This window comes from Piliocolobus tephrosceles, chromosome 21, assembly GCF_002776525.5.
Source record: "Piliocolobus tephrosceles isolate RC106 chromosome 21, ASM277652v3, whole genome shotgun sequence".
NCBI lineage: Eukaryota > Metazoa > Chordata > Mammalia > Primates > Cercopithecidae > Piliocolobus > Piliocolobus tephrosceles.
Genome location: NC_045454.1, coordinates 19,468,488 through 19,490,642, shown reverse-complemented (window position 1 = coordinate 19,490,642; position 22,155 = coordinate 19,468,488). Strand labels below are relative to the sequence as shown.

Genomic DNA, 22,155 nt, shown 5'->3' with positions numbered 1-22,155 from the left:
CCACCAGGTCCCTCCCACAACACATGGGAATTATGGGAGCTACAATTCAAGATGAACTGTAGGGTGGGGACACAGCCACATTGTATCAGAGGGTGAGGGTCCCATAGGGCACTCGGAAGCCACAGCCATCTTGACCGCAGTCAGGGCCCAGGGAAGGGGTGGCGCCTGTAACTGGCTCTGCCAGTGACCTGGGATCTGACTCTGCCATTGTCCCTGAGTGTGGCTTTGAGCAAGTTGAAGGGCACCAGCCTGTGCTCTCTGGATCATATTTATTGAGCACGTCCTGTATGCCAGGCACTGTGCTGGGTACTGAGGGTACAGCGGTGGGCATTGAACAAAATCCCTGTTCTCATGGAGCTGCCACTTCAGTGGGAAGAGACAGGAAAGGAAAGGAAGGGGGGGAAACCGTCTGTGCTGAGTGTCAATAAGTGTTAAGTAATGGGGACAGGAAAGCAAAGCTCAGGGAGTGCTGTGGTGGGATGGATGTTGGATAGCGTAGTCAGCGAAGGCCTCCCTGGGCGGGAGGTTTCTGCAGAGGAGGTGAGGAAGGAAGCCACGTGGGGACTCGGGAAGAATGTTCCTAGCAGAGGGAACAGAGGTGTACAGGCCTTAAAGAAGTGTTTCTGGCGTGGTTGAGGAGCAGCAGGAGGTGGGTGTGGCTGCGGCAGAGTGAGCAGGGGCCATGGGGAGTGTCGGAGAGGTGACGGGGGCCTGCCGGGCCATGGCAAGATGTTTGTCCTTTATCCTGAATGAGAGGGAACCACAGGAAGGCTCGTTCCTTGGGCTGTGTGTGAGCAGGGAGCGGGAATGGGGGTGGGTAAGGAGCTGTGGCAGTGGTCCAGGCAGGACCCCTCAGGCCAACTGTGACACGTTCCTGTCCCCCTCTGTTGCCCTTTCCCAGCTGCTGCGGAAGAGGCACATAGGGAACGACATCGTGACGATCATCTTCCAGGAACCTGGCGCACTACCGTTCACCCCCAAGAACATCCGCTCCCACTTCCAGCACGTCTTCATCATTGTCCGAGTCCACAACCCCTGCACTGATAACGTCTGCTACAGGTATGCCCCGCCACACCCGGTCCCCAGCAGCGCACGGAGAGAGGGGCAGGCAGCTGGCCCAAGTGGGTCCCAGTACAGGGCCCCCCACCACCTCACATGTTGTGCTTCAGGAGGAGAGCTCAGCGCACACTCCCCACACCATCTTAGAGAGTGGTTTTCAGCCAGAAAGGGGCATGGCTCCCCAGTTTTGCTAAGGAAACCATTAGGGATTTGTATTTGCTTGTAATATTTTGTTTCGAGTGACAAGACCCACCTCAATGTGGCTTAAGACAAAAAGTTGTGTATATAAGCTCTCAAAAATGGCACGGTTAGGCCTGGCTGGATCTGCCCCCTTCTCCTGGGGGTCGCCTTTCCAGCAGCTCTGAGGTGAACATCCTACCAGCCGCAAATCCCCCAAAATGAGAGCTTCTCTTTCCCAGGAGTTGCATCAGAAGCCCCAGAATTGGGGCTCACTGGCCCAGTTGGAGTTGTGTGCCTGTCCTAGAGCCAAAATCACCAGCCAGGCCTGGGCACTGGGCTTTAAGGACCGAGAGGCACAAGTGATGGCCCAGAGGAAAGTCAGGGGGAAGCAGGGCCTGCCTGTGGAGGTGGGCCCTGCTTTGGAGGTAGAATTGAGGTTTTTGTTGTTTAGGGTTTTTTTTTTTCTTTTTTTAAAGACAGGGTCTCACTCTGTCGCCCAGGCTGGAATGCAGTGGTACAATCATAGGTCACTGCAGCCTTGACCCCCTGGGCTGAAACGATTCTCCTGCCTCAGCCTCCTGAGTAGCTGGAGCTACAGGTGCACACCCCCATGCCTAGCTAATTAAAAAAAAATAATTAGTAGAGATGGGGTCTCTCTGTTTTACCCAGGCTGGTCTTGAACTCATGGCCTCAAGCGATCTTCCAGCCTCAGCCTCCCAAAGTGCTGGGATTATAAGTGTTAGCCACCGCACACAGCTGAGATCTTTTCCTACCTGTACATGAAGTGCTTTTTGTTCTTTCTGATGCTGCATATTCCATTGTATGGATGCGGGGTCATCTCCTGTCCTCTACTGATGGGTATTAGGGTTGTTGCCTGATGCAATGAACAGTCTTATTTATAGTCTGATTGTGCCTGAGTCCAAGCATACAGCTGTAAAAGAAATTCTAGAAATGGAGGTGCTGGAGCAGAGTATGTATATATATGCACTGATAGTCGCTGCAGAATTACCATGGGTCTACCAGCTGCCTCTCTCGGCTGGGCGAGAGAAGGGAGGGGCATCCCAGCCTGCAGCACTGGCTCTCAAGCACTGCTGTGCTGCACGTGTTGCCCGCTGGCTACTGGGAGCCAGCACACTGCGTGGCAGGGCCTCCTTCCAGGCATGTCCCGGGACCTGAGGCCCCCTCTCCCCCTGCCCGTTGGTTCCTGGAACATGCAGCAGCAGCTACAGAGTGCCTGCGCCTCAGGCCCTTTGTGGGGCTGAGGACTAATCTTAGATGAGATGGGAGATATTTACACACATGCACATGCATGCGTGCACGGGCACATGCACGCACACATGCACATGCATACACATACATGCACTCGTACGGGCACACATAAACACATGCACACACATGCACGCAAACACATGCACACATAAGTGCACACATACATGCACTCACACGGCACACATAAACACATGCACATATGCACACACATACGCATGCATGTGCATACATGCACACACATACATGCACACACATGCACACACTGGAAAAGGAGGCAGCCTTCGTATGATGCATCACAGGTGAGGGGTCGAGCTGGTCGGAGGGGGTGGCTTTCTCTTCTTTGTCCCCGCTCTGACCTCCCCTCTCCTACTGGGGTCATCACATCAGCCTGCAGCCAACCGCCCTCCCTTCCAGGCCCGCCTCTGCATGGTCTCCAGAGTGATTTCCTCTCTCTGACACACAAACCTTTCTTGTTTTTTATAATTTAATTTAAAGTATTTCTATTATGCAATATTTTAAACATGCAGAAAATCATTTAACAGACACCCATGTGCCCACTGCCAGCTTTAACAGATGTTAACATTTTGCTTTGTTTGCTTCAGCTCTCCCTCTTTCCTTCACTTTTAAAGAAAGAAAATGTTAGAGATACAACCGAAGCGACTCCTCAGCCATCCCCCTCCCTTCCCGTCCCTCCTTCCCCACAGGCCACTGCTCTCTGGACAGACCTGACCCTGCCTGTCACCTGTGGAGGGAGCCTGGACACAGCTCCCCAGCTTACCTTCTCCTGAAACCCCCAACTTCTGGCCCCCAACTCAGTGAATTTCTGATTGTCCTTCAAGACTGAACTCAGGGCTAGATGCGGTGGCTCACACCTGTAATCCCAATACTTTGGGAGGCTGAGGCAGGCAGATCACCTGAGGTCAGGAGTTGGAGACCAACCTGGCCAACATGGTGAAACCCCATCTCCACTAAAAATACAAAAATTAGCCAGGTGTCGTGGCAGGTGCCTGTAATCACAGCTGCTCCTCTGGAGGTTGAGAGAGGAGAATCGCTTGAACCCAGGAGGCAGAGGTTGCGGTGAGCCAAGATTGCACCACTGCACTCCAGCCTGGGCGACAGAGCAAGACTCCATCTCAAAAAAAAAAAAAAAAAACTGAACTCAGATGAGCCCCTGACATCCTCCAGTGGTTCCTCACCTGCTCCAAGTGCCATTGCCCAACATGTTTCTGTCATAGCACACATCACACCATAAAAATGGTATGATGGGCCAGACATGGTGACTCACGCCTGTAATCCCAGCACTTCGGGAGGCTGAGGCAGGAGGATCACTTGAGCCTAGGAGTTCAAGATCAGCCTGGACAACATAGTGAGACCCTGTCTCTATAAAAACAAATTACAAATTAGCCAGGCATGCTGGCACACACCTGTAATCCCAGCTGAGGTGGGAGGATCGCTTGAGCCCAGGAGGTCAAGGCTAGAGTGAACCCCACTGCACTCCAGCCTGTGTGACAGAGCAAGACCCTGTCTCAAAAAAAAAAAATTCCATGGCTCTTGCCTCTTTTGACAGTAACCCCATCCCATGTCATGTTTAGCTTCCTGTATCTGTCACAGCACAGAGCTTGGCACATAGTGGACCCTAAAGCCATCTTTGCTTGCTGGAAAGACGCCTGGCCCCAGTGTTTTAGGCACTGAAAAATAATGGTTGAATAAAGAATTCTGAGTGTTCTAGCAACACTTATTGCCCTCCAGTGTTTAGGTGGCCACCAGGTCACCTCGTATCCTGGTTGTGTCGTGAGTTGTCATCCTTTCTGTTTCAAGTGTGCCATTTCCAAAGACCACTCGCATCATCCCTGTAGCCTGTGGACTCTCAAAACCCAGTCGCACCTGCTGGGAAGTAAAGGACCAGCTGTTCTGATGGCTCAAAAACCTTCAGCCGTTTGCAATTTTATGATTCGTAAAATCATGAATCAGGAATATAGGAAAAGCCAAAATCTGTCACTGTAAGCAGCTAAGTGCTAAATTAAGAAGTTGCAAAGCTCGGCCGGGCGCGGTGGCTCACGCCTGTAATCCCAGCACTTTGGGAGGCCGAAGTAGGTGGATCACCTGAGGTCAGGAGTTTGAGACCAGCTTGACCAACATAGAGAAGTCCCATCTCTACTAAAAAAAGTACAAAATTAGCTGGTCATGGTGGCACATGCCTGTAATCCCAGCTACTTGGGAGGCTGAGGCAGGAGAATCACTTGAACCTGGGAGGTAGAGGTTGTGGTGAGCCAAGATCACACCATTGCACTCTGGCCTGGGAGACAAGAGCGAAAATGTTTCACAAAAAAAAAAAAGAAGAAGAAGAAGAAGTTGCAGAGCTCTTCATCTCTGCAAAGTGCAATCTGACTGCCCCATTCAATAGAGAGAGGGACAGGGGAGGTCATAGCATCCCTCCCCCTGCCTGGGGTAAGGCCATGCCCACAAGATTTCCCACAGAAGAAAATTTGCCTGATGTGTGTGGCATTCTTTGAAGCATGTCCGCACTGGAAAATGCCTTTTTCTGTTAAAGCTATGCCCACCAGGCCGGGCGCAGTGGCTCACGCCTGTAACCCCAGCACTTTGGGAGGCCGAGGCGGGTGGATCACCTGAGGTTGGGAGTTTGAGACCAGCCTGACCAACATGGAGAAACCCCGTCTCTACTAAAAATACAAAATTAGCTGGGCCTAGTGGCACATGCCTGTAATCCCAGCTACTAGGGAGGCTGAGGCAGGAGAATTGCTTGAACCTGGGAGGCAGAGGTTGCGGTGAGCCGAGATCGTGCCATTGCACTCCAGCCTGGGCAACAAGAGTGAAACTCCGCCTAAAAAAAACAAAGCTATGCCCACCATACCTTGGTAGAAACCTGTTTCGTCTGTCCACTTTTAAACCATTACTTTAGTCAGCATTGAGCACCTGTGCTGGGGAATCCACTAAGCCCAGAGCAGCACCCAGCCACGTGGCACTCCTGGGGCGTGAAGGGTCACTAGACAGTCAAGGCCAGAGATGGAGAGCGAGGAGTCTGGCCTGATCGGCCGGGGTCCCGCAGTAGCTCCTTCTCTGGTCTGCACATGCCCCGTCCTCCCGTCCGTTCTTCATGAGACAGCCACAGTGTTCTCCGCAGATTGCCAGTCTGTTGTCCTGTGCCAGCGTCTGCCTCCATTGGGAACCCAGGGAGAAGCAGATCTCCCTCAAGGATTTAACCAAAGGGAGTTGATGCCACTAACAGGTGTGGGGAGCTTGCGGGAACCGTGTGGGAAGATGCTGCATGCAGGGACTGGCCAGGGCAGGAGCCTTACCCACCCCCAAGGCTTGATGGGCTCAGAGGGAGACGGGAGAAGTTTCTGAAAGCTGGTGAGAGCTGTGGCCCTGGGAGAGGGGCAGCCTAACAGGAGCAGTAGCTGTAAGGGACCAAAGATGACAGCCATTGACACTATCATCACAGCCCCTCAGGGAGGAAGAGAAGAGAAAGAAATACTCCAGCCTCGGCCGGGCACGGTGGCTCAAGCCTGTAATCCCAGCACTTTGGGAGGCCGAGACGGGCGGATCACGAGGTCAGGAGATCAAGACCATCCTGGCTAACACGGTGAAACCCCGTCTCTACTAAAAGTAGAAAAAAACTAGCCAGGCGAGGTGGCGGGCACCTGTAGTCTCAGCTACTCGGGAGGCTGAGGCAGGAGAATGGTGTAAACCCGGGAGGCGGAGCTTGCAGTGAGCTGAGATCCGGCCACTGCACTGCAGTCCGGGCGACAGAGCAAGACTCCGTCTCAAAAAAAAAAAAAAAAAAAAGAAATACTCCAGCCTCTCTCCCCCTGTCTTCCCATCCCCTGCCAGTGCTTGCCATTGGCCAAACCCCCAGGGCACAGGAACCCAGGTGACACAGCTGGAGAGATCTTCCTTCCTGAGCACAGAGCAGGGCAGAGAACGGCAGTCTGGATCAGAGGGGGCAGACGGAATGGTTTCACCACCAGATCGGATCATTAAATGGTTGCCTGCTCTCATGATAAGGATGGGAAGTGCTAACCCACCAGGGCCCTGTGTGGCCTGGCCTCTGGTGACCTCACAGCCTCCTGCTCCTTGCCTTCTGGGCTCTGCCCACCCTGGCCTTCCCTAGTCGGCCGCTTCCCGTGCTGCACCCCTTGGCTGCAGCAGTCTCCCCCAGCTCTTCCTCTGGTTCCACTCAGCCCTTAGTTCCCAGCTTCATCGTCACTTCCTCAGAGAGGCCCTCCCAGATTCTCCCTGTCCAAATCAGGTATTTCTCTAGTTTTGTCGTAACATGCCCTGTTCCCTTTCCTCGTCTTTATGAGTTTATCTCAGTGTGTTGATTTAGTATGTCCCTCCTCCTGGACTAGAAGCTCTGGGAAGGCAGGGACCACATTATCCCCAATGCCCAAGAGCATGGAGTCCAGGACGTGCTTGTCAAACAAATGGATGAGTGTCGCACTGTCACCTTTGTCAAGAGTTGGGGGTAAGGGGAGGGAATCAACAAAACCTGGGCAAGCGTGTCATTGGGTTGGAGTTTCATGGAGTATTTTTAATCCATAATCTCTATTTTTTAAAATTATCCTACAGTTGGAAGAGAAACAGTAGGAATTCTGTCTTGACACTGTACTGACAAATAGAGGTTTTAATCAAGGATGAAAATACCATGCATTTTTAGGAAAACATAGTTAACTTATTGCATCACCTTTAGAACATAGTTAACTTATTGCCATTAAGAAATATAAAGAGACCGGGCACAGTGGCTCACACCTGTAATCTCAGCACTTTGGAAGTCCAAGGCAAGCAGACCATGAGGCCAGGAGTTCAAGACCAGCCTGACCAACATGGTAAAACCCCATTTCTAGAAGAAAAAAAAAAGAAAGAATTAAAAAAAAAAAGAAACCTCGTCTCTACTAAAAATACAAAAATTAGCCGGGCGTGGTGGTGCATGCCTGTAATCCTAGCTACTCAGGAGGCTGAGACAGGAGCATCGCTTAAACTTGGGAGGCTTGAACCCGGGAGGCGGAGGTTGCAGTGAGCCGAGATCACACCACTGCACTCTAGCCCGGGCAACAGAGCGGCAAGACTCTGTCTCAAAAGAAAGAAAGAAAGAGAAAAGAGAGAAAAGAGCAGGCTGGGTGCATTGTCTCACACCTGTAATCCCAGCACTTTGGGAGGCCAAGGCAGGCAGATCACTTGAGGCCAGGAATTCAAGAGCAACCTGGCCAACATAGTAAAACCCCATCTCTACCAAAAATACAAAAATTTAAAAAAGATATATAAAAATTAGCCAGGCATGGTGGTACGTGCCTGTAATCTCAGTTACCCTGGAGACCGAGGCGGGAGAATTGACTGAACTTGGGAGGTGGAGGCTGCAGTGAGCTGAGACCTTGCCACTGCACTCCAGCCTGGGTGACAGAACGAGGCTCCATCTCAAAAAATAATAATAAAAGAAACATGAAGAACATAACTCACCTGCCCTCAGTGAATATTCTGGCACGTGCCTTGGCCTTTTTGTGCACTTTTAGCAATAATCTGCCCAAAGGCCACTGAGCCTCTATTTAATTTGGTCATCAGAGCATCACATCCAAGATATTCATCAAATCTCCAAATGTGACTCATCAACAGATCTTCCTGTCCGGGCTCAGGGCTCCTTCTGCCCAGAAGCCTTAATGGGTGGAGAGCCTGGTTACCTCTCCTGCTTCTGCACCTTGTACTTCTCCTCCTGCCAGCCCTGCTCACTGCCAGGTTCTGACCCATCCAGTGTTGGAGTGCAGGGAGGAAAAGGGAGGCAAGGAAGTGCCGTGTGGATTGTGGCTGGAGCTGGCTGGCTGCTCGCTGGGCTTTTCCGGGGCTTCCTACACAGGCAGGAGACAGATCCCAGGCCCCTCGCTGCTGTAAGGATCACCTCGGGGCTGGGCGTGGTGGTTCATGCCTGTAATCCCAGCACTTTGGGAGGCCAGGGCAGGTAGATCACTTGAGGTCAGTAGTTTAAGACCAGCCTGACCAACATGGTGAAACCCTGTCTCTACTAAAAATACAAAATTACTGGGCGTGGTAGTGGGTGCATGTAATCCCAGCTACTTGGGAGAATGAGGCAGGAGAATTGCTTGACCCAGGGAGGAGGAGGTTGCGATGAGCCAAGATTGCGCCATTGTATTCCAGCCTGAGCTACAGAGTGATACTCCATCTCAGAAAAAAAAAAAAAAAAACAGCATTACCTAGGGGACCCCTCCTGCTGGGGGTTATGTAGAGAAAGAATGGGGCTCACCCCCCAGCTTTCTTCACTAATTCCTTTTCTCTCTCCATAGTTGACATTGTGGGAAATGAGGTATAAGAGTTTGGGGGAATGGAGTTTTCAGATCGTTTTCTTTTTTTTTTTCTTTTTGACACAGTGTCTCTCTCTGTCGCCCAGCCTGGAGTGTAGTGGCTCATTCTTGGCTCACTGCAACCTCCGCCTCCTAGATTCAAGTGATTCTCCTGCCTCAGCCTCCCGAGTGGCTAGGACTATAGGTGTGTGCCACCACACCAGGCCTCATTTTCTCTTTACGTTCTCCTGAGTTGCTATCCTATTTCTATCATGATAGTGCCTCCATCAAATCCGAAATAGGAAGAGTTCCATTCTAACTTCCTATTACAATGAACTTCTTTTATTATTATTTTTTTCTTCTTTAAACCTCAGCATCTACCAGAGGAATGCAATGAATTTTCAAAATAACCTTTGTTGAGAAGACTTACAAGGTATACTTGTGTCACACAAGTGTTCAGAAGAGCTAAACCTCGTAAATGTTCTACATCAGTCAGCTATTCCTGCAGTAAAGCTGTATAACAAAGCACCCCAGAGCTCAGTGACAAACATTAATGTTTCTTTCTGGTTTACACATCTGTGTGTCTGCTGGAGTTTGGCTAGACTTGGTTCCAGGTCTGCTCCAGAGGTCCTTCATCTTCTGGGACCAGTAGACTACTTGGGGTCTGTTCATCCACAGTGATGGCAGGTGCTTAGGAGTCAATCCCCCTACCCGAACACACACACACACACACACACACACACTCTTCAAGCCTTTAACTTGGAAGCCGTTGGCCAGATCAAGTCACGTGACCAAGATCCGTGGGATGTGCCTGCCTCCGAAGGTAGAGAGGAGGGATTGTTTTTTTTTTTTTTTTAATATCTTCCCCAATTTGAATCTTTTTAAATCTTTTAATTTAAAAGTAAACTTTAGGCTGGGCGCAGTAGCTCACGCCTGTAATCCTAGCACTTTGGGAGGCCAAGGCGGGCAGATCACCTGAGGTCGGGAGTTCGAGACCAGCCTGACCAACAAGGAGAATCCCTTTTCTACTAAAAATACAAAATTAGCCAGGTGTGGTAGTGGGCGCCTGTAATCCCAGCTACTCGGGAGGCTGAGGCAGGAGAATCGCTTGAACCCAGGAGGCAGAGGTTGCCATGAGCCGAGATCGTGCCACTACACTGAGGGAGTGGATTTTTGCCAAACTGTAATCTGATCTGCCACACAGTCTAAGTATATTTTAAACAATAACTGGACAGTCCTTGGGGAGTTACCCTTTGATGTCAGAGGATGTTCAGACATCTGCTTTATAAAAAATGTGTATGTGCCCTAACACTTTCTTGTTGTTTTTTTTTTGAGACATAGTCTCGCTGTGTACCCCAGGCTGGAGTGCAGTGGTGCCATCTCGACTCACTGCAACCTCCGCCTTCCGGGTTCACACCGTTCTCCTGTCTCAGCCTCCCGAGTAGCTAGGACTACAGGCGTCCACCACCACGCCCAGCCAGTTTTTTTGTATTTTTAGTAGAGACAGGGTTTTGCCATATTGGTCAGGCTGGTCTCGAACTCCTGACCTCAGGTGGTCTGCCCGCCTCAGCCTCGCAAAGTGCTGGGATTACAGGTATGAGCCACTGCACCCAGCTGACTTTTTATTAGATTTCGAATCTGGTTAGCCAGCAACTTACTAATTAGATGGGGACTTTCATTCTTCAGAAGGAAACCATTTGGCTGGGTGTGGTGGCTCACACCTGTAATCCCAACACTTTGGGAAGCCCAGGAGGTAGGATGACTTGAGCCCAGGAGTTTGAGACCAGCCTGGGCAACATAGTGAGACCTCCTCTCTACAAAAAATAAACAAGGTTGCCTGGGCATGGTGGTGTGAGTCTGTAGTCCCAGCTACTTGGGAGGCTGAGGCAGGAGGATTGCTTGAGGACAGGAGGTCAAAGCTGCAGTGCACTATGATTGCACCATTGCACTCCAGCCTGGGTGACAGAGTGAGACCTGTCTCGATAAAACAAACAAAAAAACCCTATTCCTATTTTTTGATCGAATATTTTCTTTCTAAAGTGTCTTAGAGCCTTTCTTCCCACCATCTAAATAATCTCTCCCTCCACAGTATGGCTGTGACCCGATCCAAAGACGCTCCTCCTTTCGGCCCCCCCATCCCCAGTGGAACCACATTCCGCAAATCCGACGTCTTCAGAGACTTCTTGCTGGCCAAGGTGATTAACGCTGAGAATGCTGCGCACAAGTCCGACAAGTTCCACACCATGGCCACCAGGACCCGCCAGGAGTATCTCAAGGACCTGGCCGAAAACTGTGTCTCCAACACCCCCATCGACTCCACCGGCAAATTCAACCTCATCTCCCTGACCTCCAAGAAGAAGGAAAAGACAAAAGCACGGGCCGGCGCTGAGCAGCACAGCGCAGGGGCCATCGCCTGGAGGGTGGCAGCCCAGGACTATGCCCAGGGGGTGGAAATCGACTGCATTTTGGGAATTTCCAATGAGTTTGTGGTGCTCCTGGACCTACGCACCAAGGAGGTGGTGTTCAACTGCTACTGCGGGGATGTCATTGGCTGGACTCCAGACTCCTCCACACTCAAAATATTCTATGGACGAGGGGACCACATCTTCCTACAGGCGACAGAGGGCTCTGTGGAGGACATAAGGGAGATCGTGCAGAGACTGAAGGTAAGGGCGAGAGCCCTGCAACGGGGTGGCGGTGTGTATGGTTTCAGCCTCAGGAACCACTGAAATATTTCCCTAGCCCAGTCAGTTAGGCTAAGACAACACACTGGCCTCAAGAGAATCACAGTTGTCACTGACACACTAGACATCCTGTGGGTTCTGCAGCTAGGTTCTTCCTCTGGAAGATTTTGTGCCAGAGATCTAAGGATCTTCATGCTGTTACCTTGGAAAGACAAGAGATACTTATTAACCTTGGACATTGATAGAAAGTTTAAGCTTAGGTTAAAAATGTAGGCCAGGCCAGGCACAGTGGCTCATGCCTGTAATCCCAGCACTTTGGGAGGCCGAGGTGGCCAGATCGCGAGGTCAGGAGATCGAGACTGTCCTGGCTAACACAGTGAAACCCCGTCTCTACTAAAAATACAAAAAAATTAGTCAGGTGTGGTGGCAGTCACCTGTAGTCCCTGGGCGACTGAGCCAGACTCCATCTCAAAAAAAAAAAAAAAAAAAAATAGGCCAGGCATCTTGGCTCATGCCTGTAATCCCAGCACTTGAGGAGGCTGAGGTGGTGGATTGCTTGAGCCCAGGAATTCCCAGACCAACCTGGGTAACCATAGTGAGACCCTGTCTACCAAAAAAAAAAAAAAAAAAAAAACCAAGAAAATTAGCGAAGCATGATGGTGGTGCATGCCTGTGGTCCCAGCTACTCAGGAGGCTGAGGTGGGAGGATTGTTTGAGCCCAAGAGATTGAGGCCACAGTGAGCTGAGATCACACCACTGCACTTCAGCCTGGGCAACAGAATGAGACCCTGTCTCAAAAGAAAAAAAAAAAAGTGTAAGAGTACTTTCTATAATAATTAAAATAGAATGAAAAATGTCCAAACCATTAAAGGATAGGGCAGAGGGGAGAGGAGGAAAAAATACAAGAAAGCACAAAGGAACATAAAATTATATGGCAGGAATGAGTTCCATGTTAGTAATCACAGTAAATGTGAATGGTTTAACTTGCCCTATTAAAAGACAAAGACTCGGCCGGGCACGGTGGCTCAAGTCTGTAATCCCAGCACTTTGGGAGGCTGAGACGGCTGGATCACAAGGTCAGGAGATCGAGACCATCCTGGCTAACACGGTGAAACCCCGTCTCTACTAAAAAACATACAAAAAAAAATTAGCCAGGCGTGTGGCGGGCATCTGTAATCCCAGCTACTCGGGAGGCTGAGGCAGGAGAATGGCGTAAACCCAGGAGGCGGAGCTTGCAGTGAGCTGAGATCCGGCCACTGCACTCCAGCCTGGGTGACAGAACGAGACTCCATCTCAAAAAAAAAAAAAAAAAATAGACAAAGACTCACAGTCTAGGTAGAAATCTTCCCCTAAACCTCTCGTGGACAAACCAAGAGTGGCAGATTGGTGACAGCTGAGTTGCTATCTGCCTGAAGCATTGTGCTGAGAAGTACTCAGGCACCATCTAAGCTCCACGAGAAGGAAGACTGTGGTCAGTGATTGCCTCTGCAGTGGGTTTGGCAGAACAGCGTGGCATGCATGCTAAATAGAGATAGCATATAACACAGCAGTTCAGAGCACAAGATCTAGAGTCAGAAGGCCTGGCTTCAAGTCCCAACGCTGCCACTTACCAGCTGCATGACCTTGAGCCAAGTTATTTAGCTTCTTTGTGATTCAGTTTCTTCATCTGAAAAGCGGGAACAAGAATCATTCTGCATTGCTGGGTGCAGTGGCTCATGCCTATAATCCCAACACTTTGGGAGGCCAAAGAGAAAAGATTGCTTGCGCCCAGGAGTTTGAGACCAGCCTGGGCAATATAGTGAGACCCTGTTTCTAAAAAAAATTTTTAAATAAATTAGCCGAGGCAGGCGGATCACAGGATCAGGAGATCAAGACCATCCTGGCTAATATGGTAAAACCCCATCTCTACTAAAAATACAAAAAATTAGCCGTGCATGGTGGCGGGTGCCTGTAGTCCCAGCTACTCGGAAGGCTGAGGCAGGAGAATGGCATGAACCCAGAAGGCGGAGCTTGCAGTGAGCTGAGATCGCGCCACTGTACTCCAGCCTGGGTGACAGTGCGAGACTCTTTTCTCAAAAAATAAAACTAAAAAATAAATTAACTGGGCATGGTGGTGCACACTTGTGGCCTCAACTATTCAGGAGGCTGAATGGGATGATAACTTGAGCCCAGGAGTTTGAAGCTGCAGCGAGCTATGATCACACCGCTGCACTCCAACCTCGGCAACAGAGAAAGACCCCAACTCAAAAACAAAAAAATGAAAAAGTGACTAGGCACGGTGGCTCACACCTGTAATCCCAGCACTTGGTGAGGCCAAGGTGGATGGATTATTTCATGTCAGGAGTTCAAGACCAGCCTGGCCAACATGGTAAAACCCCATCTCTACTAAAAATACAAAAATTAGCCAGGCATGGTGGCACACACCTGTAATCCCAGCTACTCGGGAGGCTAAGGGAGGAAAAATGCTTGAACCCGAGAGGCAGAGGTTGCAGTAAGCCGAGAGTAAGCCACTGTACTCCAACCTGGGTGACAGAGCAAGACTCTGTCTCAAAACAAACAAAAGCAAACTCTAATGTTTCTCCCCACCCATCTCAGAGGTTTCCTGACTTCGTAAAACAGAAGTCCTCTACTCAAATAAGGTTTTAGGGAAAAAAGTCCATCCCTCCGTTTGCAGATGTCAGAGCCTTGGCATCAGCCTAGGCTCCACTCTCTCTCATGCCCACATTCGTCAGTTCCACTTCCGTAGGCAGACACCAACTGCCTCTCCCATAGCCCCCACCCTGGCACCAGCCAACCTGGTCTCTCCCGAACACTTTAGGTAGTGTCCTTTCTGGCCTTCTTGCCCCTGCCCTTGCTTCTCTGTGGCCTGTTCTCGACATGGTAGTGAGAGCAGTCTGATCACATCACCTCTCTGCTCTAAACCCTCAGGTCACTCTAGGTTAAAGTCTCAGTCCTTATCGAAGCCCATGAGGCCGGGTGTGACCTGACTCTCTGTCGACTTCTCTAACTTCATGTCCTTGTTGCTGTCTCTGCCCCAGCCATGCAGACCTCTGGGATTTCATGTGCATGCTAGGATGGTGTCCGGCCTCAGGGCCTTTGGACTGCCTGTGCCTCTCGCTGGAACACTGCTCTGATCACCACATGGCTCGCTCCCTTTCCTCTACAGGCCTTTGGTCACATGTTGCCTTGTCAGCGAGGCCTTGTTATCTAAGATTGCACACCCCCTCCCCTGGCTTGGAGCACATTCTCCCGCTTTGCCTGCTTAACCACCGTTTGCCATGCACTGTGCGTTACGTGTTCACTGCCATGTCCTCAGCACCTAGGCCAGCATCTGGTGCACAGTAGCCGCTGAGTGAGCAGGAACCGAGTGTAGGCACGAATGCATTGTATGCTGCAACAGCCATAATGGCGAGCTTCAAGTAGGCGCCAGCTGTGCGTCAGACCCTGCCCAGCACCTTGGGTGGTTTTGCGTCTCTTGCTCACAAAAGCCTGATGAGGTAGATACCATTCTCCTCCTCGCTTCGCAGATGAGGAAACTGAGGCCCAGAGATACCTTGACTTGCCCAGAGCCCAAAGAGCCTGGGTTTTTGGATTTTTCATTTTGTTTGGTTTTTTGAGATGGAGTCTTGCTCTGTCCCCCAGGCTGGAGTGCAGCAGTGCGATCTCAGCTCACTGCAACGTCCACCTCCCGGGTTCAAGCAGTTCTTCTGTCTCAGCCCCCCAAGTAGCTGGGACTACAGGCGCCCACCACCACACCCAGCTAATTTTTGCAGTTTTAATAGAGATAGGGTTTTGCCATGTTGGCCAGGCTGGTCTCGAACTCCTGGCCTCAAGTGATCCACCTGCCTTGGCCTCCCAAAGTGCTGGGATTACAGGCCTGAGCCACTGTGCCCGGCCAAGCCTGGGTTCTTAAACGCTAGGCTACTCCACCTCCCCTAATCCTGACAGCAGCTCGCGTTTTTTAAGCAGGGACCATGCCAGGCACTGTGCCAGGTGACATGTTTTACCCACATCCTCACTGCCACTCTGTCCCACGCCCACCCCCGTGCCTACTGTTGGCGGAGTCCTTTTAGAGCACATTTCCACAGCCATACCCCCACCCCCACCCCCAGTCTCAACGCCCCAGAGCCTGCTGGGGAACCAGTGGGCCAGGGAATGGTGACATAAGCCATCTCCCATGAAGGGGCAGGCCCACCTTGAATGACTCATGACAGCAAGTTTCTCTCTTTGTGAAGCACCCACAGGGTACAGATTCCACACTCTCCCTGGCAGGCTGACTTGACTGCCCCAGACATCCTGAACTAATGGTTTTCCATCACTGGTTAATTGAGTGAGTGTTACTATGTGCCTGGCCTTGGCCTGGGCAGTACTGGGACACAGCAGTGACCATAACAGACCCAGGCCTACTTTCATGGGGCTCCTCTCTGGGACAGATATTAAACACACAGTTACAAGTGCCAAGAGCTTGAAAGGGGGGTGTGGAGGATGCCAGGAGAACCTATCAGACGGTGCTAAATCAGACAAGGAGAAGGTCTCAAATCCACTGGTTGGATACAATCCCAGACATATTAAGTTAGTTACCAGAGTTTAACATTTAGAGCAAGCTTGTCCAACCTGCAGCCCAAGACGGCTTTGAATGGCACCCAACACAAATTCATAAACTTTCTTGAAACGTTATGACATTATGAGTTTTTTTGTGATTTTTTTTTTTGAAGCTTATCAGCTATCATTAGCATTAGTGTATTTCATGTGAGGCCCAAGACGATTCTTTTTTTTTTTTCTTTGAGACAGAGTCTCGCTCTGTCGCCCAGGCTGGAGTGCATTGGCTCACTGCAATGCACTCCAATCTTGGCTCACTGCAACCTCGACCTCCCAGGTTCAAGCGATTCTTGTGCCTCAGCCTCCCAAATAGCTGGGATTACAGTCGTGAAACACCATGCCCAGCTAATTTTTGTATTTTTAGTAGAGACGGGGTTTCGTTATGTTGACCAGGCTGGTCTCAAACTCCTGGCCTCAAGCAATCCACCGGCCTAGCCTCCCACAGTGCTGGGACTAGAGATGTGAGCCGCCGCACCTGGCCCCAAGACAGTTCTTCTTCCAGTGTGGCCCAGGGAAGTGGAAAGATTGGACATCCCTGATTTAGAGGATTTTGGCTGGATGCAGTACCTCTCGCCTGTAATCCCAGAGCTTTGGGAGGCTGAGGTGAGAAGATTACTTGAGGCTAGGAGTTTAAGACCAGCCTGGGCAACAGAGTGAGACCCCATCTCTACCAAAAAAAAAAGCTGGGCGCAGTGGCTCATGCCTATAATCCCAGCACTTTGGGAGGCTGAGGCAGGCGGATCACCTGAGGTCAGGAGTTCGAGACCAGCCTGGCCAACGTGGTAAAACCCAGTCTCTACTAAAAATACAAAAAGCTGGGCGTAGTGGGTGGCGCCTGTAATCCCAGCTACTGGGGAGGCTAACGCAGGAGAATCACTTGATCCTGGGAGGCGGAGGTTGCAGTGCGCCGAGATCGCACCACTGCACTCCAGCCTGGATGACAAGAGCGAGACTCCATCTCTAAAAATAAAAAAAAAGAAAAGAAAGAACACGATGTAGAAGTTTCATCACTTCATATCCTGTTGGTCAAAACTGAGTCATCTGTCCATACCCAGCTCCAAAGGAAGCAGAGAAATGTGGTCCCCAACTTGGTGGCCACATGCCCATCAAAACTCTGTTTTACAGAGGAGGCCTGGACCTAATTACCAAAAGGCAGAGGCAGGGGGAATGGAAAACAAACAGCGTTGGCAGGCCTTGCCACAGCAGTGTTTGCTGAGCTGTTGCCTACTCTCTCTCTGGACTTTATGGAAGGTCGGGCCTTCCAAGGAACCGCCCGGGACTCTGAGGGCTGGTGTGGCCTAATTGATTGCGGGCACAGACACACAGGACTTTGCTTAATAATCCACAGCCAAACTCCGTGGACACAAGAGTGACAGCTTCAAAGGGAAGAAGAATTTTGACTCCCAGAGCAGAAGTAATGGGCTAGGACGAATCCAGCCACAGCTTTCTCTTCTGAGGCACTAAGCTACCCCTTTCCTTTCAAATGAATTTTGCTTTTTTGTGGGTTTTTTTTTGAGATGGAGTCTCACCCTGTCTCCCAGACTTTAGTGCATTGACGCAATCTCGGCTCACTGCAACCTCCGCCTCCCGGGTTCAAGTGATCTTCCTGCCTCAGCCTCCCAAGTAGCTGGGATTACAGGTATGCACCACCACGCCCAGCTAATTTTGTATTTTTTTTTACTAGAGACAGGGTTTCACTATATCGCCCAGGCTGGTCTTGAACTCCTGACCTCAGGTGATCCTCTCACCTCAGCCTCCCAAAGCGCTGGAATTGCAGGCATGAGACATGGCACCCAGCCCAATTTTACTTTTTTTTTTTTCTGAGACAGAGTCTTGCTCTGTCGCCCAGGGTGGAGTGCAGTGGCGGGTGATCTCAGCTCACTGCAAGCTCCACCTCCCGGGTTCACGCCATTCTCCTGCCTCAGCCTCCTGAGTAGCTGGGACTACAGGCGCCCGCCACCACACCCAGCTAATTTTTTTTTTTTGTAGTTTTACTAGAGACGGGGTTTCACCATGATAGCCAGGATGGTCTCAATCTCCTGACCTCGTGATCTGCCTGCCTCAGCCTCCCAAAGTGCTGGGATTACAGGCATGAGCCACCGCGCCTGGCCGAATTTTACTTTTTAATTATAGAAAATTGCAAGCATACACTAAAGCAAAAGGAATCATATAAGAAGCCCAGTCTTGGCCGGGCACAGTGGCTCACACCTGTAATCCCAGCACTTTGGAAGGCCAAGGCAGGTGGATCACCAGAGGTCGGGAGTTTGAGACCAGCCTGACCAACATGGAGAAACCTTGTCTCTACTAAAAATACAAAATTAGCACGCCTATAATCCCAGCTACTCGGGAGGCTGAGGAAGGAGAATTGCTTGAACCCGGGAAGTGGAGGTTGTGGTGAGCCGAGATTGCACCACCGCACTCCAGCCTGGGCAACAAGAGTGAAACTCCGTCTCAGAAAAAAAAACCCAAATCTTCATCACCAGCCCAGCCTCAGCAGTTACTGACCCGGCTGATCTTGTTTCTTTCTTCCCTCCCTCTCTTTCCCAATTATTTTGAAGCAAATCCTAGACATCCTATCATTTCATCCATAAACTCTTCAATATTTATTTCTAAAAGATACAAACTGTTAAAACATAAGTATCTTGTCATCATACGTAAAATAAAAAATTAACGATAATTCCTTATTGTCAAATAAACACATTGTCACCCATGAATGGGCTATAAAATCAATCACCGAGACATAATTTTTTTTTAATTTTTGATTTTAATTTTAATTTTTAATTTTTATTTTTAAAGACAAGGTCTTGCTCTCACCCCAGCTGGAGTGCAGTGGCACAGTCATTGCTTACTATAGCATCACTCTCCTGGGCTCAAGCTTGCTTTGCACTGTGGCCTCCTGAGTAGCTGGGGCTGCAAGAGTATGCCACCATGTTCAACTAATTTTTTTTTTTTTTTTTTTAGTAGAGACGAGGTCTTGCTATGTTGCCCAGGCTCATCTTGAACTCCTGGGCTCAAGCAGTCCTCCTGCCTTGGCCTGGGAAAGTGCTGAGACTACAGGCGTGAGGCACTACACTCAGCCTGAGTTGCAACAATGTTAAAGGCTAGGTGTCTTAGTCCATTTAGCCTGAATATAACAACATACCTTAGACTGGGTAGTTTATAAGCTAGAGAAATTTATTTCTTCGCAGTTCCAGAAGCCAGGAAGTCCAAGATAAAGGCACCTGCAGGTTCAGTATCTTGTGAGGGCCCCTTTCAAATTCACAGATGGCACCTTCTTGCTGTCATGGTGGAAGAGGTGAACAAGTTCCTTGGGCCTCTTTTGTTTTTGAGACAGTCTCACTCTGTCGCCCAGGCTGGAGTGCAATGGCGCGATCTTAGCTCAATGCAACCTTCACCTCCCGGGTTCAAGCGATTCTGCTGTGTCAGCCTTCCGAGTAGCTGGGACTACAGGCATGCACCACTGTGTCAGGCCTCTTGTATATGGGCACTGATCCCCTTTATAAGGGTTCTGCCATAGCAATAGTATGGGAAACAATAAAAAGTGTCACAGTGTGCCTCAGTGAGTAAAGATAAGACTGTTTTATGAAGCATTGTTTTGGTCATACATGTTTCCCCCACTTTCCAAATTCTCGCCATCCAAATCAGGAACCAAACAGATTCAGTGACATTTTCAGGTAAGTCCTTTACCATCCAAACTCTTACTTCTTGCTATCCACACTCAAGAATGTGACAGATTCGAATTGCAAGGAATATTTGTGTCTATGGGCATGTGTGTAAAATGCGAATGTGTAGAGTAGTTTGTGACATAAAATTATTCCTTTTCTTGGCCAGGTGTGGTGGCTCACGCCTGTAATCCCAGCACTTTGGGAGGCCAAGACGGGTGGATCACTTGAGGTCAGGAGTTCGAGACCAGCCTGGCCAAAATGGTAAAACCGCGTCTCTACTAAAAATACCAAAATTAGCCAGGCGTGGTGGCACACACTTGTAATCCCAGCTACTCGGAAGGCTGAGGCAGGAAAATCGCTTGAACCCAGGAGGCAGACATTGCAGTGAGCTGAGATCATGCCGCTGCACTCCAGCCTGGGTGACAGAGTGAGTCTCTGTCTCAAAAATAAATAAATAACGATAAAATAAACAAATACCGCAGCCCAGAGGACATGCCAGTGCCACTCGCAATTCATTGGCCAAAACAAGTCCCAGGGCCCCACCCAACCACCAAGGAGCCAAGAAGTGCAATCCCACTGACCCCAACAAGGAGGGAGGTCGGGGCCTTTGGAGCCATAGCTCATGACCACCAATGTCTCTGCAATGTTAGAAGCCACTGGGTCGCATAGCTACATTTCCCCTCCAGAAATCAGGAAGCTGGGCTGGGACCGGGTGCGTGTTCCCCCTTCAGGTGTCCTGCCATCGCCCAGGAAGGTATTAATAGAAGGGAGTCAGCAGGTTTTTGACCTCAAAGCGGGGAAGCTGACCCAGGCAGCTTCTGAGGCTCAATCCTGCCTGTGGCCTGCAGGTGATGACCAATGGCTGGGAGACGGTGGACATGACGCTGCGGCGGAACGGCCTCGGGCAGCTGGGCTTCCACGTGAAGTACGACGGCACGGTGGCCGAGGTCGAGGACTACGGGTTCGCCTGGCAGGCTGGCCTCCGGCAGGGCAGCCGACTGGTGGAAATCTGCAAGGTGGCCGTGGTCACATTGACCCACGACCAGATGATCGACCTGCTGCGCACCTCTGTCACCGTGAAGGTGGTCATCATTCCGCCTTTTGAGGACGGCACACCTCGGAGGTAAGGGCCTCCGCCTTTCAGCCGGGTGGTGGGTGGCAGCTCCCAGATCGCTGGCATGAGACCGCCGTGGCACTGTCACTTGAGGTCCCAATAGAGGGGGGATAGGCAGGCCCTTCTAGGCAGGAATAATGGCAACGGTGACAGGATGGGGAGGGCGTATCTACAGAGCGCATACTGTATGCCAGTTACTGGTTTAGCCCTTCATATATGCATGATCCCATTTAATCTCCACAGTTGCCCTGTGAAGGGAGAACCTCATTCTTCTGTTTTCTACATGGAGCACAGGATGTTAATAGTCGCTTGCCTGTGGGCCCCCCACACTTCATTCATTTGTTCAAAATGTGTTTATTGAGCCCCTACTATGTGCAAGCTCTGTTCAAAGTGACCACAACAAAGTGCCTGCTCCTTTGGGGTTTGTGTTCTACAGAGAAAGACAGGCCATGAAGAAATAGGTGTGTCATACAGGATCAGGTAGTGTGAAGTCTCAGAAGGGAATTAAAGCAGGATAACGAAGCAGCTGCAGCACAGTGGGAGAGCTGCTTACAAGGCGGGCAGAGAAGGCTCTGTGAGGCTCCGTGGGGAGGCAGCCATGTGGTTTTCTGGTCAGCGGGCTCCTGACGGGAGCTGGCCAGGGCACAGCCTCCCCAGTGTACATGGGTGGTGCGTTCCTGGAGTGCAGGGAGGCCAGTGTGGCTGGAGCAGAACAAGCAGGAGTGAGAGCTGGGGGAAAGGACAGAGAGGTGACCAGGCAGATGGTGTGGGCTTCATGAGCCATGGGAGAAGCTTAGGTTTTATTCCACGCACAGTGGGAAGCTGGTAGGTGACTTATTTCTTTTGTTTTGTTTTTTTTGTTTTGTTTTAAGATGGAGTCTCGCTCTGTCACCCAGGCTGGAGTGCAGTGGCGTGATCTCAACTCACTGCAACCTTTACCTCCTGAGTTCAAGCGATTCTCCTACCTTAGCCTCCCAAGTAGCTGGGACTACGGGCGCGTGCCACCACGCCCAGCTAATTTTTGTATTTTTAGTAGAGACGGGGTTTCACCATGTGGCTCAGACTGTCTTGAATTCCTGACCTCAGGTGATCTGCCTGCCTCAGCCTCGCAAAGTGCTGAGCCTCCCCAGGCTGTTTCATTTTTTAATGGAACATCTCAAACGTAAAGTGTATCACAAGTATCAAAACATATCATGTACCCCATAAATATATATACCTACTATGTACCCACCAAAATTAAAAAGAAATAAGGCTGGGCGCGGTGGCTCACGCCTGTA

General features: G+C 50.4%; 1 protein-coding gene and 1 long non-coding RNA gene across 6 annotated transcripts in view; one reads left to right on the top strand and one right to left on the bottom strand.

Moving 5' to 3' along the window:
• SIPA1L3 (signal induced proliferation associated 1 like 3) overlaps positions 1 to 22,155 on the top strand; it is a 249,459-nt gene that overhangs the window by 205,233 nt on the left and 22,071 nt on the right. For all 5 annotated transcript variants that reach the window (XM_031934741.1, XM_031934743.1, XM_031934742.1 and 2 more), the window contains 3 exons: positions 902 to 1,059; positions 10,906 to 11,482; positions 20,613 to 20,887. In XM_031934741.1, the coding sequence (XP_031790601.1) occupies positions 902 to 1,059; positions 10,906 to 11,482; positions 20,613 to 20,887 (1,010 nt within the window). The remainder of the gene's footprint in view (positions 1 to 901; positions 1,060 to 10,905; positions 11,483 to 20,612; positions 20,888 to 22,155) is intronic.
• LOC116418567 lies at positions 10,768 to 14,487 on the bottom strand. Its single transcript, XR_004228652.1, has 3 exons — positions 14,296 to 14,487; positions 13,111 to 13,166; positions 10,768 to 11,702 (listed from the first exon to the last, which is right to left on the bottom strand). It is a non-coding gene; the product is annotated as an uncharacterized LOC116418567 (long non-coding RNA).